At 53.5% G+C, this 12,138-nt stretch overlaps 1 protein-coding gene across 1 annotated transcript; it reads right to left on the bottom strand.

Annotated features, from left to right (window-relative positions):
* Positions 1 to 2,646: 2,646 nt before the first annotated feature.
* AQP2 (aquaporin 2) lies at positions 2,647 to 11,889 on the bottom strand. Its single transcript, XM_063147847.1, has 4 exons — positions 11,420 to 11,889; positions 7,367 to 7,531; positions 5,607 to 5,687; positions 2,647 to 4,683 (listed from the first exon to the last, which is right to left on the bottom strand). Exons 1-4 carry the CDS (start codon positions 11,783 to 11,785, stop codon positions 4,468 to 4,470), a joined length of 828 nt encoding a protein of 275 aa, XP_063003917.1. The 5' UTR covers positions 11,786 to 11,889; the 3' UTR covers positions 2,647 to 4,467.
* Positions 11,890 to 12,138: the final 249 nt, after the last annotated feature.

Here is a 12,138-nt window from a genome sequence, read left to right on the forward strand (position 1 = left end):
GGCCTCATTGTGGCCTTTCACTGCTTGAAATAGCAGGAAAGATGAAAGGAGAAAATTTCCAAGGATCTGGAGTGCCAGGACACAGGGAATGGCTTCCCACTGCAGAGGGCAGGGATGGATGGAACATTGGACAGGAATTCCTCCCTATGAGAGTGGTGAAGGCCTGGGATGGATTTCCCAGAGCAGCTGTGGCTGCCCTGGATCCATGGACGTGCCCAGGCCAGGTTGGACCGGGCTTGGAGCATCCTGGGACAGTGGGAGGTGTCCCTGCCATGGCAGGGGTGAGACAGGATGAGCTTTAAGCTCCCTTCCCACTCAAACCCTCCCGTGGCTCTATGAAAAGCCAAGATTTTCACGCAATCCCCTGGCTCCAAATGCCCAGGGTTTCACAGCAGAACGTTGGGGACAGCTGGGGAATGGGAAAATCCATTTTCCCTCTGTTCTGCCTCTGAAACTCAGAGCAAATGCACCAAGGAACTCCTCAGCTTTAAAAATCTTCACTGTGGAGTTAAAGAGACACATGCTGGGAAATTCCCTTGTGCCATCAGATCCAAAGCTGAAGGTTCTTGCACTGAGGGTTGTCTGGAAATGTGGGATTTTCCTTTGGATTCCTGGGAAGTTCGGATAAAACTTGAAGCAGAAACTCCATTCTCTCCAGCAGATCCTTTGGAATAGAAGAGTTTGGGGATGTTTGGCTGGAGCACCAGCACCCTCTGGGATGGTCTGTGGTCACTGTGGTCATTTTCTACACCTGGCCCTGCCTCCTCCTCTTGCCCTCCTGGCTCCTCAAGGAAAACACCTCGGAAATATTTCTCCATCTACAAATAGATCCATAAAAATGATTATGTAAAATAATGAGGTACCTGATCCCAGGCAGGTCATGGCATTGCAGGGCAGGGACTGCTGGAGGCTCACACTGCCTCTGGCATTGGGACTGGGAAGGTTTGGAAAGGTCAGGCCAAGAAATCCCAAGCAGAGAACTCAGCTCTGTCCCCTCCTTGGGCTGGTCTCTGTCCTCCCTGGTGTGACAGGGGCTCAAGGGGTTTGTCCTGTGCTGGGATATCCAAGGTACAGCTGGGTACATTCTCCAGGCCATGATTTTACTTCCATGTTGTCCCAGTGGTTTCCCCATTTCCCCACACGATGCAGAGACCCCTCAGGCACTGGGATCAAGGTCGGTGCTCCCAGATTCTCCCAGATTCCCTGAGCTGGGATTTGGATGCTCCCAGGTCCCTACAACAGGTAAGGGATCATGGGTGGGTGTGCAATGCTCCATCCCAGAGCTGGAATGGGCAAGCGAGGGAATTCCTTGGGATTAACTTCAAATTGTGGCAGAAGTTGTGAGGAGCAGGGACCAGGGCACAGCCCCAGGGCTCTGCTGAGACCCCTCAAATCCTGGGGTCCCCTTGGAGAGACCCCGAGGGGCTGGAGATTTTCCAGGGCTGGGAGTGGAGCTGGGGAAGGGATGGAGCACCAGGGAAGGGTCTGGAGAGCTCCTGAGGGACCTGGGCAGGGCTGAGCCTGGAGAACAGGAGGCTCAGGGGGGACCTGGTGGCTCTGCACAACTCCTGACAGGAGGGGACAGCCAGGGGAAGTGGCCTCAGGGTGTGCCAGGGGAGGTTTTGCTGGATATTGCGGAAATTCCTCAATGGAAAGGGTTTTCCAGACCAGGGCAGGGGTGGGGTCCCATCCCTGGGGGATTTCAAAGCTGTGGCACTTGGGGACATGGTCAGGGGTGGGGAAACGCTTGGGCTGGGTGGTCCCCGAGGCATTTTCCAACCTGGACAATTCCACGGTTCCAGGAGCATGGCAGCCAAGCAGCAAGGACAAGGAGGGGATGAGGGTGTGTGGAAAATGCTCTGGAGGTTCTGCAGCTCTGCAGAAGGGTCAGCCCAAAGCTGAGGCACCCCAGGGTGGGAGAAGGGGAACACCTCATGATGTTGGGGGTGGAAGGACATGGGAATGCCTCAAATCCTGGCTCTGACATCCAAGTGTGGCCAGTGCAGGGAGGATTGGGGTCTGGCCATGGCAGCTCCAGGTTCCTGGTCCTGCTTGCCAATTCCAGCTCCCCCGGTGCAATCTGAAATGTTTGAGTGCTTTCCTGACAGGGCAAGTTTGGGAAGTTACCCAGCTCCACAGGGAAGGTGAATTTGTGTTCCCAGGAAGACTGGGGCTCCTTCAGCACCCTGGCTGAAGGGTCTGGGATCTGAGAGGTGACTTTATATCTGTTATTTACCATAAATGTGTCAGTGTTTTCCATAAATGTGTCAGTATTTCATCCCTGTGTTTGAATTCAGGAGCTAAAAAGGAATTTAAAGCACTTTGTTGGAAAGAGGAGAGCCATTATCAGACATTAAACCTCAGGTTCAGGCCCTGTGAGACTTAAACATTGTCAGGGTAAATAATAAATGAAATGCTTCGATCTGGAGAAGAGACATTGAATGCACCAACATTAATTTAAATAAATAACTGAATTCATCTGTGGCTTTTTCCACAGCAGAGCATGCCCAGGGTGACTTCTGGAAAAGTCTGCTGGGATTTTCCTGCACACATACATGGATTAATTTTCCTTTAAAAAGCATCAAAAAACCCAAATGGCTTTTAAAAGTGAGCATTTGATAACAGAAATACAATTTGACACTGGGATTGATTTAAAACATGATTTTATTGCCACTGCTGAGAAGAGAGGGAATTTTTGAGAAGCCTCTTCTGAGCTAAAATTCAAATTCACCATCAAGGAGCAAAGGGAAGCAGAGCCCCTGCTTTGGGTGGATCAAACCAGGGCTGGAAGTGCTGCCTTGGCAAAGCCCTCCGCGGGTGTTTGCATGGATTGGCTGTGGGTAAACACCAGGTCTGGGCCAGATCAAAGCTGGGCTCCCTCCTCACCCCTGCAGCAGCAGCCACTCCAGCATCTGAGGAAGAGCACGGGAGGAAGGCGAGGATGGATTGGATGGGAGGAGGGGATGGTGCCAATAGAGCAGAGCGAAGAGCATCCTGTGCTGGGGGTGTCCTGTCTGAACAGGGGGAGGGAAACGATCCAGAATGATCCATAAATCACCTTATGATTGGAATTGGGCCCAGTCTCATTGAATATTCCCATCACAGCCTTTCTAGAGAAATCCTGGTGGGGCTGACACTGCTGGGGCAATGCTGGAGACACTGCTGGGATCCACTCTGGGAAGGGAGAACGTGGGGCAGAGCAAGGGAAATGGGGTTAAATCAATGGCTGAAATGGGCTTAAATCAATGGCTGAAATGGGCTTAAATTAATGGCTGAAACAGCAAAGTTCACCCAAAAACCAACCCAAATTCCTTGGCTGGGCTGAGGACCATGAGCAGGTCCTGAGAGGGCAGAGGGGAAGGGGTGGGAGGGATTTGGAGGGTCTGAAGTGATGCAGCCAAGAGAAAGGGATGTGAGAAGGAGGTGATGGAGATGAGAGGGAATTCCTCCCTGTGAGGGTGGGGAGGCCCTGGAATGGAATTCCTGGAGCAGCTGTGGCTGCCCCATCCCTGGAAATGCCCAAGGCCAGGTTGGAGAGGGCTTGGAGCAGCCTGGGAGAGTGGGAGGTGTCCCTGCCCACGGCAGGGGTGGGACTGGGTGGGGTTTGAGGTCCCTTCCCATCCAGCCCATTCCATGATTCTGATTCTTCACACCTGGAACACGCTGGGTGTGAAATCTTCCCTTGGTGTGTTCCAGGTGATCCAAGGTGAACAGGACCAGAGGAAAGAAGGGAAAACCAGGGAGAGAGAGGAAGGACAACCCTGGCCCAGCAATGAGGTGGGTCTGAATTTGGACTGTAACCTGGGTTTGCTCTTTCACAGGAGGGAGAATTTGCAAGTGCTCCCCAGTGGGGCCTGCAGGGACTCATGGCCATGCTCCCAGTCCCATCTTCCCAGGAAAGCTCCTGTGGGAGCACCTCTGTGTCCTGTGTCGGGTGGGAAATGGCACTTGGGTCCCTTTCACAGCAGAGCCGGTCGTGTGTGGCATTCATGGCTCAGAGTGAGCGCTCCTGCTCCTGCTCCTGCTCCTGCCCCTGTGTGTGGGCCCAGAGCCGAGCAGGGGCCCGGGACAGGAGCAGAGTGCAGCAGCAATGAGGCATTGGGTGGAACCTCCACACCCAGGGTAATGAACACTCCTCAGGCTCCTCAGAGCTCTCTGGGAGGGAACAGCCCCAGCCAAGCTCCGTGTCCTGTGAGGGGCACGAGGGACAGGGCATCCTGGGGACATCCCTTGTTCCTGCGGAGTTGGGATTGACTGGCTCTCCCCCAGATCAGAAACCCCCCCGGGCATGGGGAGAGCTGGGACAGGAGGTGGTGGGACCAGCACAGCATCTCCTGGGAGAGGAGTCAGCTTCAGTGCCCCAGGAGAAACGAAAGGAGAGAGGGGACAGGGGAGATGCTCCTCTGGATGAGCACTAAAACCACGCCAGAGGTTTCCAGCTCCTCTCTCGGCCCAGGGAAGGTTTGGCTACACCTTCTCAGACATGCCCCTGGGCAGGCTCTGGGGCGAGTGCAGCTCCACGGACTGGCGCCGCCGGGCCTCGCGCTCGGCCCAGTCCTGCTCGGGCTCGCAGCCCTTGAGGATGGCCAGGCGCTCCGAGAGGGTTTTGGCCTGTGGGAACAGCACGAAGTTGTAGAGGATGGAGGCTGCTGCAGCCCCAATCAGGGGGCCTACCCAGAACACCTGGAGAGGAGAGGAGAGAAAATGGGGTGAGCAAAACCCAGCCTGGCTTTGGAGGGTGGGGAGGAGCTGGGATCTCTGAGGGGCATGCCAGGGGCTTGGGTTCCCTCCTGGGGACAAAACACAGAGTCAGCTCTGCTTTGGGCATCGCTGGGGATCTGAGCTCCCCTCCAGTGCTGGGATATTCCCAACCATCCTCTTCCACCATTCCCCCTCTGCCCAGACTCTGCATTAATGACAGGCCCATTGTGAACGTGCTGAGGGATGTGGCATCATCTGGAGGAGCATTTTCCTGCCCACTCATGGATTGCTGTGGGAGGAGGAGCAGGAGAAGGAGGAGGCACCTGCCTGGGCCAGACACCTTGGTGACATCAGGAGCCACCACAGCTCTGCCTCCAGTCAGGCTCTTTGTAGATGAAAACAATAAAATCATGGAATCTCCTGAGCTGGAAAGGACCCACAAGGATCCCAAAAATGCTCCCTGGCCCTGCTCAGGACAAGCACCACCAATCCCACCCCAGGCCTGAGAGCATTGCTGAAATGCTCCCGGAGCTCCAGCAGACTCAGAGCTACGGGCATTCCCTGGGGAGCCAGGGAGTGTTCCCAAAGGTGCACCTAGATCCAGGAACCAGGAAAGCTCCCCAGGACTGGCAACAGCTCCACTCTCCATCGGTTTTGTTCCCCATGCCAAGTCATGTCAACAGACCTCACACCCTGATCCTGTTGCAACGCTCCCAGTTTGAAGTTTGGAAAAGCCAATTAAGCACCCAGCAGCCACACCTCCTTCTCCTAATCTCTCCATCTCTCCTCCAGTGGGAGCTGGCATGGAAATGCCTGGGATTTGCCTGGCTTGGTGAGTTTCGAGGAATACTGGCAGTGTGGGGACCTCATCCACCCCAACCCACCCAAACCCCCAGAGTTCTCACCCAGTGGTCGCTGAAGTCTCCCACGACGACGGCGGGGGCGAAGGACCTGGCGGGGTTCATGGAGCAGCCGGTGTAACGGATCTGCCGGGAACACCACGGCTGCTGTCAGCATCAAACCCTTCCACCTCACTTTAAAAACGCTGGGGTGTCATTAGGGTGACAGCTGAGCTGCTGCTGCACCCTTCAGCACTCCTGTTCCAGGAAAAGGCATCCCGGGAGCTGCCAGCACCTGAGTCAGCACTGTGAGGTGGCTGAGCTCACAGTGTCCCAGGGCTGCTGTGCTGCAGCCCCGGGAGCTGCGGGGGTGAGCTCCCAGTCCTGCAGAAAATTCCCTCTCATGCCCCTGAGGACAGGAGGAACAGTCCCATGGACACAGGGGCTCGTGGGGCACTGAGGATGGAAGGTGTGATGTTGGGGAAGATGAAACAGGAAAGCCTTATCAATATGATTGTATGGCAAAAGATTTTGAGAATATAGAAACTATAAGCGAGATTAAAATGAAAGCTTTGAGATCCCTCAGTTACTGAACAACAGGAAAACAATGGTGTGGCTGGCTGAAGGTAATCCCCTTTTGATGGAACAACACCCTCTGCTTGCAGACAGTCCAAGGGTCAGAGCAGACCCTGCCAGCTTGGCAGAAGGGCCCAAAGAGGAGATTTTAGGGTTTAAAATGTAACACAGTGTGGTAATGTAATGATTCTTACAGGCTGTATGGAAATGCTGTAGGATTTGTGTATTGTACTAGATTGGTTAGTGAGAATCAGAATATTCAACACAGAAGAAGATTTATTGTATTGTAATGGGAACCTCGCTTTCTTAGTTCTTACCCCTCTTAGCTCTTGTCTCTTACCCTGTTTATTCTCTTACCCCTTTTACTCTCTTCTGCTTTTACTCTCTCAGCCTCTCATCCTCTCTCCCCCTCTCTTCTCTCAGTCCTGCTCTGAGCTGTGCCTGGCAGCTCCAAGCAGGGCCCTGCACCCAGGCCCTTTGCAATAAACCCCAAATCCCAGCAGGGCCCTGCACTTGGCCCTTTGCAATAAACCCCAGATTCCACATCTGGCTTCAGAGATCTCTCGTCTCCGTCCATCCTGACCGTCCTACCCTGCAACGCTCCTACAGCATGGTGTGACCCACAGTGTTCTCCTGTGTGCACTGGGTGTGGGGGCTGCTCTGGGCCATCACCCAGGTGGGATTTCATTGAGCCTCCATCCCAAACGCTTCCCAGGCTCATCCTAGAGAGCCCCAGCAGCCAACACATTCACTCCAGGAGAGATCCCACATATCCCTGGAACTCCCTATGAGACTCAAGGGGAGGCAGAGTCCAAGGGAAGTGTCTGTGGCCAGCCAGATCCCTCCTCTGGCTTCAGCCCCAAAACCAGGGGACATTTTTGGCACCAATATGAAAAAACCAAAAATTTCCCAGCTGGAAGAAGTGGCTCAATGGGAAATAGTTGATGGACCTCAGGAAATTTCAGCCCTAAAACTAAAGGAGGAAGATGAGTCCTGCCTTCATCCCTGCTCCTGGCAGGCCCCTTGGAGCAGCAGAGTCCAGCAGGTTTTGGGCTTGGAGTTTTTCATGCCAAATAAAGGCTGACCTCAGGCCACAGCTCTCCCATGGCTCTGGTGGGATTTTTCCCTCTCTCTGCTGTAAAACCACAGGTTACATATCCTCCATCAAGCCAGGAGATGCAGCCAAACCAACTTGGGGCATAAACAAAAAAAGAACCCCAAAAGTGCCAGGTTTTGGCCCATCCACTCACCCCGAGGAGGTGCCCCACGGCCACAGAGAGGCCGATGGAGAGGGCAGGGGAGCCCAGGTTGTCCTCACGCCGCTCGTCCGTGGAAGCAAAGACGCACAGGACCAGCTGGAAGGTGAGGAACAGCTCCACCGTCACCGCCTGCCCCGTCGTGGTCTCATTGTGCAGCTGGAACGGGAGGAAAAACATGTTCCAAATCCAGGTTCTGTGAGTGGATGGGAAATATGGAGGAGGAATCCAAAATCAGGGGGAGACAAAGGAGACAGAGGAAATTTTTGGCACCAATAAGAAAAAACTTCCCAGGTAGAAGAAGTGGCTCAATGGGAAATGCTTGATTGACCTCTCAGGAAGTTTTATTGGCAATTTTTTGGTATTTCTTAATTTTTTTTCTTTTCCCTCTTCCCGAAATGCTTTTTGGAAAAGTTTGCAAGTTGTATTTTGAAGACATTGAAAAGAAATATTTTGGCATTAAAAAAGAAAAAAAAAATCCCTTTCCACACTTTTTATGACTCAGAGAATATGTCAGGTCTGATCTGGAGCTGATCCTCCAACTCAGTCGCTTCTTTCCTTGTCCCCTCCCAAATCTAACCCCATTGCTTGGTGATCCTAGGAAGGTCCTAACTGCCCTCCTGCATGAGCTCCAGAGTCAGATCTTCCTCATTGTCCTCCCTAATATTCCCCTCCCTTTTTACAGGGGTGATCTGTGCAGGCAGCCACACCATGAACAGCTCACAGGGGAAAAAAGCCTTCTCAAAATCCCAAAATCCCCAGTTCCCACTTTAAGCTGTGAACCAACAAAGCTGAGCAGTCTGAGTGTCCCTTAAACCTCCCGCTTTTATTACCCTCAGTCATTACCAGCCTCAATCTCCTCATTCAGACCAAACCACAATGCCTCTTTTTAACCCTCTTAATCACTCTGGCAGTGCTGCTGAGTCCTGGCAGTGCCTCCCTGCTGTGGGAAAGGTAATTTCCATGTGCTGCCTCCCAAGCCAGCTCCCTGCTCCTCCCTCGCTCCCTTGGGATTGGGTGATGCTGATCCTGTGCCCCCCTGGGATGGGACAGGGAATCCCTGGATTTCAATTTCTTTCCCCCCTCCTGTGGGAAAGGGGTTTTTGGAGGCCAGGATACCACTGGAGAATCCCCCATGGGGATCCTGAGCTTCCCTGGCTTTATGTTTTTCCCTGAGATCCTTGTGAAGCTTTAGGGAATCCGTGTGTTGGGTTTTGGGATGAACCAGGTGGATCTGGTGTGCCCATCCCATCACAGTGGGAAGCAGCAAGCTGAACCTAATGAAAATCTGGGATTTAGACCCAAATCTCTCCCGTCCCCACCACTTCAGCAGCCTGGGGATTGTGGCTTGGCCAAGGCAAAGCCAGGGGGGATTTACTGGCTCTCCCCCAGATCAGAAGCCCCCTGGGCATGGGGAGAGCTGGGACAGGAGGTGGTGGGACCAGCACAGCATCTCCTGGGAGAGGAGTCAGCCCCAGGAGAAATGGAGGGAGAGAGGGACAGGGGAGATGCTCCTCTGGACCAGCCCTAAAACCACGCCAGAGGAATCTAAATCCAGGGAATCTCTGGGTTTAGACCCAAATCTCTCCTGTCCCCACCACTTCAGCAGCCTGGGAATTGTGGCTTGGCCAAAGCAGAGCCGGGAAAAGGCTGCCTGTACCCACACCTGAGGGGAAATTGGGATGAGCCTGGGACAAGAGGGATGCAGAGGTGGGATTTTGGATGTGTCCTTCCTTAAACCCCTGGGAACCCCCAAATCCAAGTGCCCTGACTACAATCCTGGGAAAAACGAGATGGTTGTGACTCCAAGGGATGTGTCTGTGGCCAGCTGGATCCCTCCTCTGGCTTCAGCCCCAAAACCAGGGGGCATTTTTGGCACCAATATGAAAATTTCCCAGCTGGAAGAAGTGGCTCAATGGGAAATAGTTGATGGACCTCATGAAATTTCAGCCCTAAAACCAGAGGAGGAAGACGAGTCCTGCCTTCATCCCTGCTCCTGGCAGGAGCCTTGGAGCAGCAGGGTCCAGCAGGTGCTGGGCTGTGGCATTCAGAGGCTTCCTACTGGAAATTCTGGGAATTTTGGGAATTCTGGGATCCCTGGCAGGAGGTTTTGGGAGCTGAGGTGGGGTTTTAGGGATTTTTGGGTGGATTTGGGATGGAATTCCCCCGATTTTTGGCCTCTCCTGGTTCTCTGAGGAAAATTCCAGTGAGAATCTTGGGGAATTCTGGCATCCCTATCTGGAGGTTTTGAGGAACTGAGGAAGTTTTTAGGGATTTTTGGGTGGATTTGGGATGGAATTTCCCTGATTCTGGAGCCTCTGCTGATTCTCTGAGGAAAATCCCAACAGAAATCTTGGGGAATCCCAGGAATTCTGGGATCCCCAGCTGGAGGTTTTAGGGCAGCTGAGGGGGTTTTTAGGGATTCTGGGGTGGATTTGGGATGAAATTCCCATGGAATTCCCCCGATTTTGGGCCTCTCCTGGGTCTCTGAGGAAAATCCCAGTGAGAATCTTGGGGAATTCTGGGATCCCCATCTGGAGTTTTTGAGGAGCTGAGGGGGTTTTTAGGGACTTTTGGGTGGATTTGGGATGGAATTCCCCAAATTTTGGTCCTCTCTGAGGAAAGTCTCAGTGGGAATCTTGGGGAATCCTACTGGGAATTTTGGGGGAAATTTTTGAGGAAAATCCCAGTGGGAATTCTTTGATCCCCAGCTGGAGGTTTTGGGGCAGCTGAAGGGGTTTTTAGTGATTTTTGGGTGGCTTTGAGATGGAATTTCCTCAATTTTGGGCCTCTCCTGGTTCTCCGAGTAAAATCCCAGTGGGAATTTTTGGGAATTCTGGGACCCTTGCCAGGATGCTTTGGTGAGCTGAGGGAGTTTTTAGGGATTTTTTGGGTGGATTTGAGATGGAATTTCCCTGATTTTCAGCCTCTCTGGATTCTCTGAGGAAAATCCCAGTGGGAATCTTGGGGAATCCTGGGAATTCTTTGATCCCCAGCTGGAGGTTTTGGGGCAGCTTAGGGGGTTTTAGGGATTTTTGGGTGGATTTGAGATGGAATTTCCCTGATTCTGGGGCCTCTGCTGATTCTCTGAGGAAAATCCCAACAGAAATCTTGGGGAATCCCAGGAATTCTGGGATCTCCAGCTGGAGGTTTTGGGGCAGCTGATGGGTTTTTTAGGGATTTTTTTGGGTGGATTTGGGATGAAATTCCCATGGAATTCTCCTGATTTTGAGCCTTTCCTAGTTCTCTGAGGTAAATACCAGTGGGAATTTTTGGGAGTTTTTGGGCCTCTCCTGGTTCTCTGAGTAAAATCCCAGTGGGAAATTTTGGGAATTCTGGGACCTCTGCCAGGATGCTTTGGTGAGCTGAGGGAGTTTTAGGGATTTTTGGGCGGATTTGAGATGGAATTTCCCTGATTTTCGGCCTCTCCTAGTTCTCTGAGGAAAATCCCAGTGGGAATCTTGGGGAATTTTTTGATCCACATCTGGAGTTTTTGAGGAGCTGAGGTGGTTTTTAGGGATTTTTGGGTGGATTTGGGATAGAATTCCCCCAATTTTAGGCCGCTCCCAGTCCTCTAAGGAAAATCCTAGTGAGAATTCTGGGATCTCCAGCTGGAGGTTTTGGGGCAGCTGATGGGGTTTTTAGGGATTTTTTTGGGTGGATTTGGGATGAAATTCCCATGGAATTCCCCTGATTTTGAGCCTTTCCTAGTTCTCTGAGGTAAATACCAGTGGGAATTTTTGGGAGTTTTTGGGCCTCTCCTGGTTCTCTGAGTAAAATCCCAGTGGGAATTCTGGGATTCCCATCTAGAGGTTTTGGGCCAGCTGAGGGGATTTTTAGGGATTTTTGGGTGGATTTGGGATGGAATTTCCCCAATTTTGGGTCTCTCCTGGTTCTCTGAGGAAAATCCCAGTGAGAATTCTGGGATCTCCATCTGAAGAGGTTTTGGGCCAGCTGAGGGAGTTTTTGGGGCCTGCCACCCCTCAGCTCCCAAGTCCCTGCCCGCTGTCCCGGGCCTGCCTCGCCCTCCCTGTGCCCCATCCTCACCTTGTTGAGGGCCAGGCCCTGGCGGGCGCTGGCCGGGGTCACCTCGTGCAGGATGGCGGCGCCCACGACGCCCCCCAGCAGCTGGGCCGCCACGTAGAAGACGGCGCGGAGCAGGGAGAGCTGCGAGCCCAGCAGGCAGCCCAGCGTCACGGCCGGGTTGATGTGGGCGCCGCTGACGTGGCCCAGGGCCTGCACCAGCGTGCCGATGGCCAGCCCGAAGGCCAGCGCGATCTGCAGCGTGCTCGGCGCCGGCGCCGAGGGCCAGTTCAGCGCCGAGCCCAGGCCGAAGAGCACGAAGACCAGAGTGGCCAGGAATTCTGCCAGGACGGCCCTGCTGAAGGCGATGGAGCGCAGTTCCCACATCATTGTGGCTCCCAGAAATGATCCTGCCCGCAGTGCCCTCGGTGCCCACCTCCTGCCGTGTCCCTGAGGGTGACTTGGGCCACCATTTATATACCTGGAGGAGGGGGGGCTGCAGGATCAGCTGCTGAAGGGGATGGGATCACAGTCCTGGGAAATCTGATGCTTTTTTTCCTGCTGTGTTCCAGCTGAGGGAACATCAGATCCTGCCTCTTCTATTAGAGCTGGGGAATGCAGAGCTCGCTGGAGAGGTCATAGATCAGCCTCCAGCAGTGCTGGGATTGACTGCTCCCCTTCCCCATGGCTCCTTACCTGGGATGGCCTGCTCCCCTTCTCCTGCTCCCCTTCTCCTGGGCTCC

This window comes from Melospiza melodia, unplaced genomic scaffold (genome assembly GCF_035770615.1).
Source record: "Melospiza melodia melodia isolate bMelMel2 unplaced genomic scaffold, bMelMel2.pri scaffold_51, whole genome shotgun sequence".
In the NCBI taxonomy this organism is placed as follows: Eukaryota; Metazoa; Chordata; class Aves; order Passeriformes; family Passerellidae; genus Melospiza; species Melospiza melodia.

What these genes read in the sequence shown, in the direction of transcription:
- AQP2 (XM_063147847.1), bottom strand. Translation starts at nt 11,785, where the DNA reads ATGATGTGGGAACTGCGCTCCATCGCCTTCAGCAGGGCCGTCCTGGCA. An exon ending in CCGTGGGGCACCTCCTCGGG is followed by an intron (nt 5,688 to 7,366) that starts GTGAGTGGATGG and finishes TGTTCCCGGCAG; the next exon opens with ATCCGTTACACCGGCTGCTC. An exon ending in GAGACTTCAGCGACCACTGG is followed by an intron (nt 4,684 to 5,606) that starts GTGAGAACTCTG and finishes TCTCCTCTCCAG; the next exon opens with GTGTTCTGGGTAGGCCCCCT.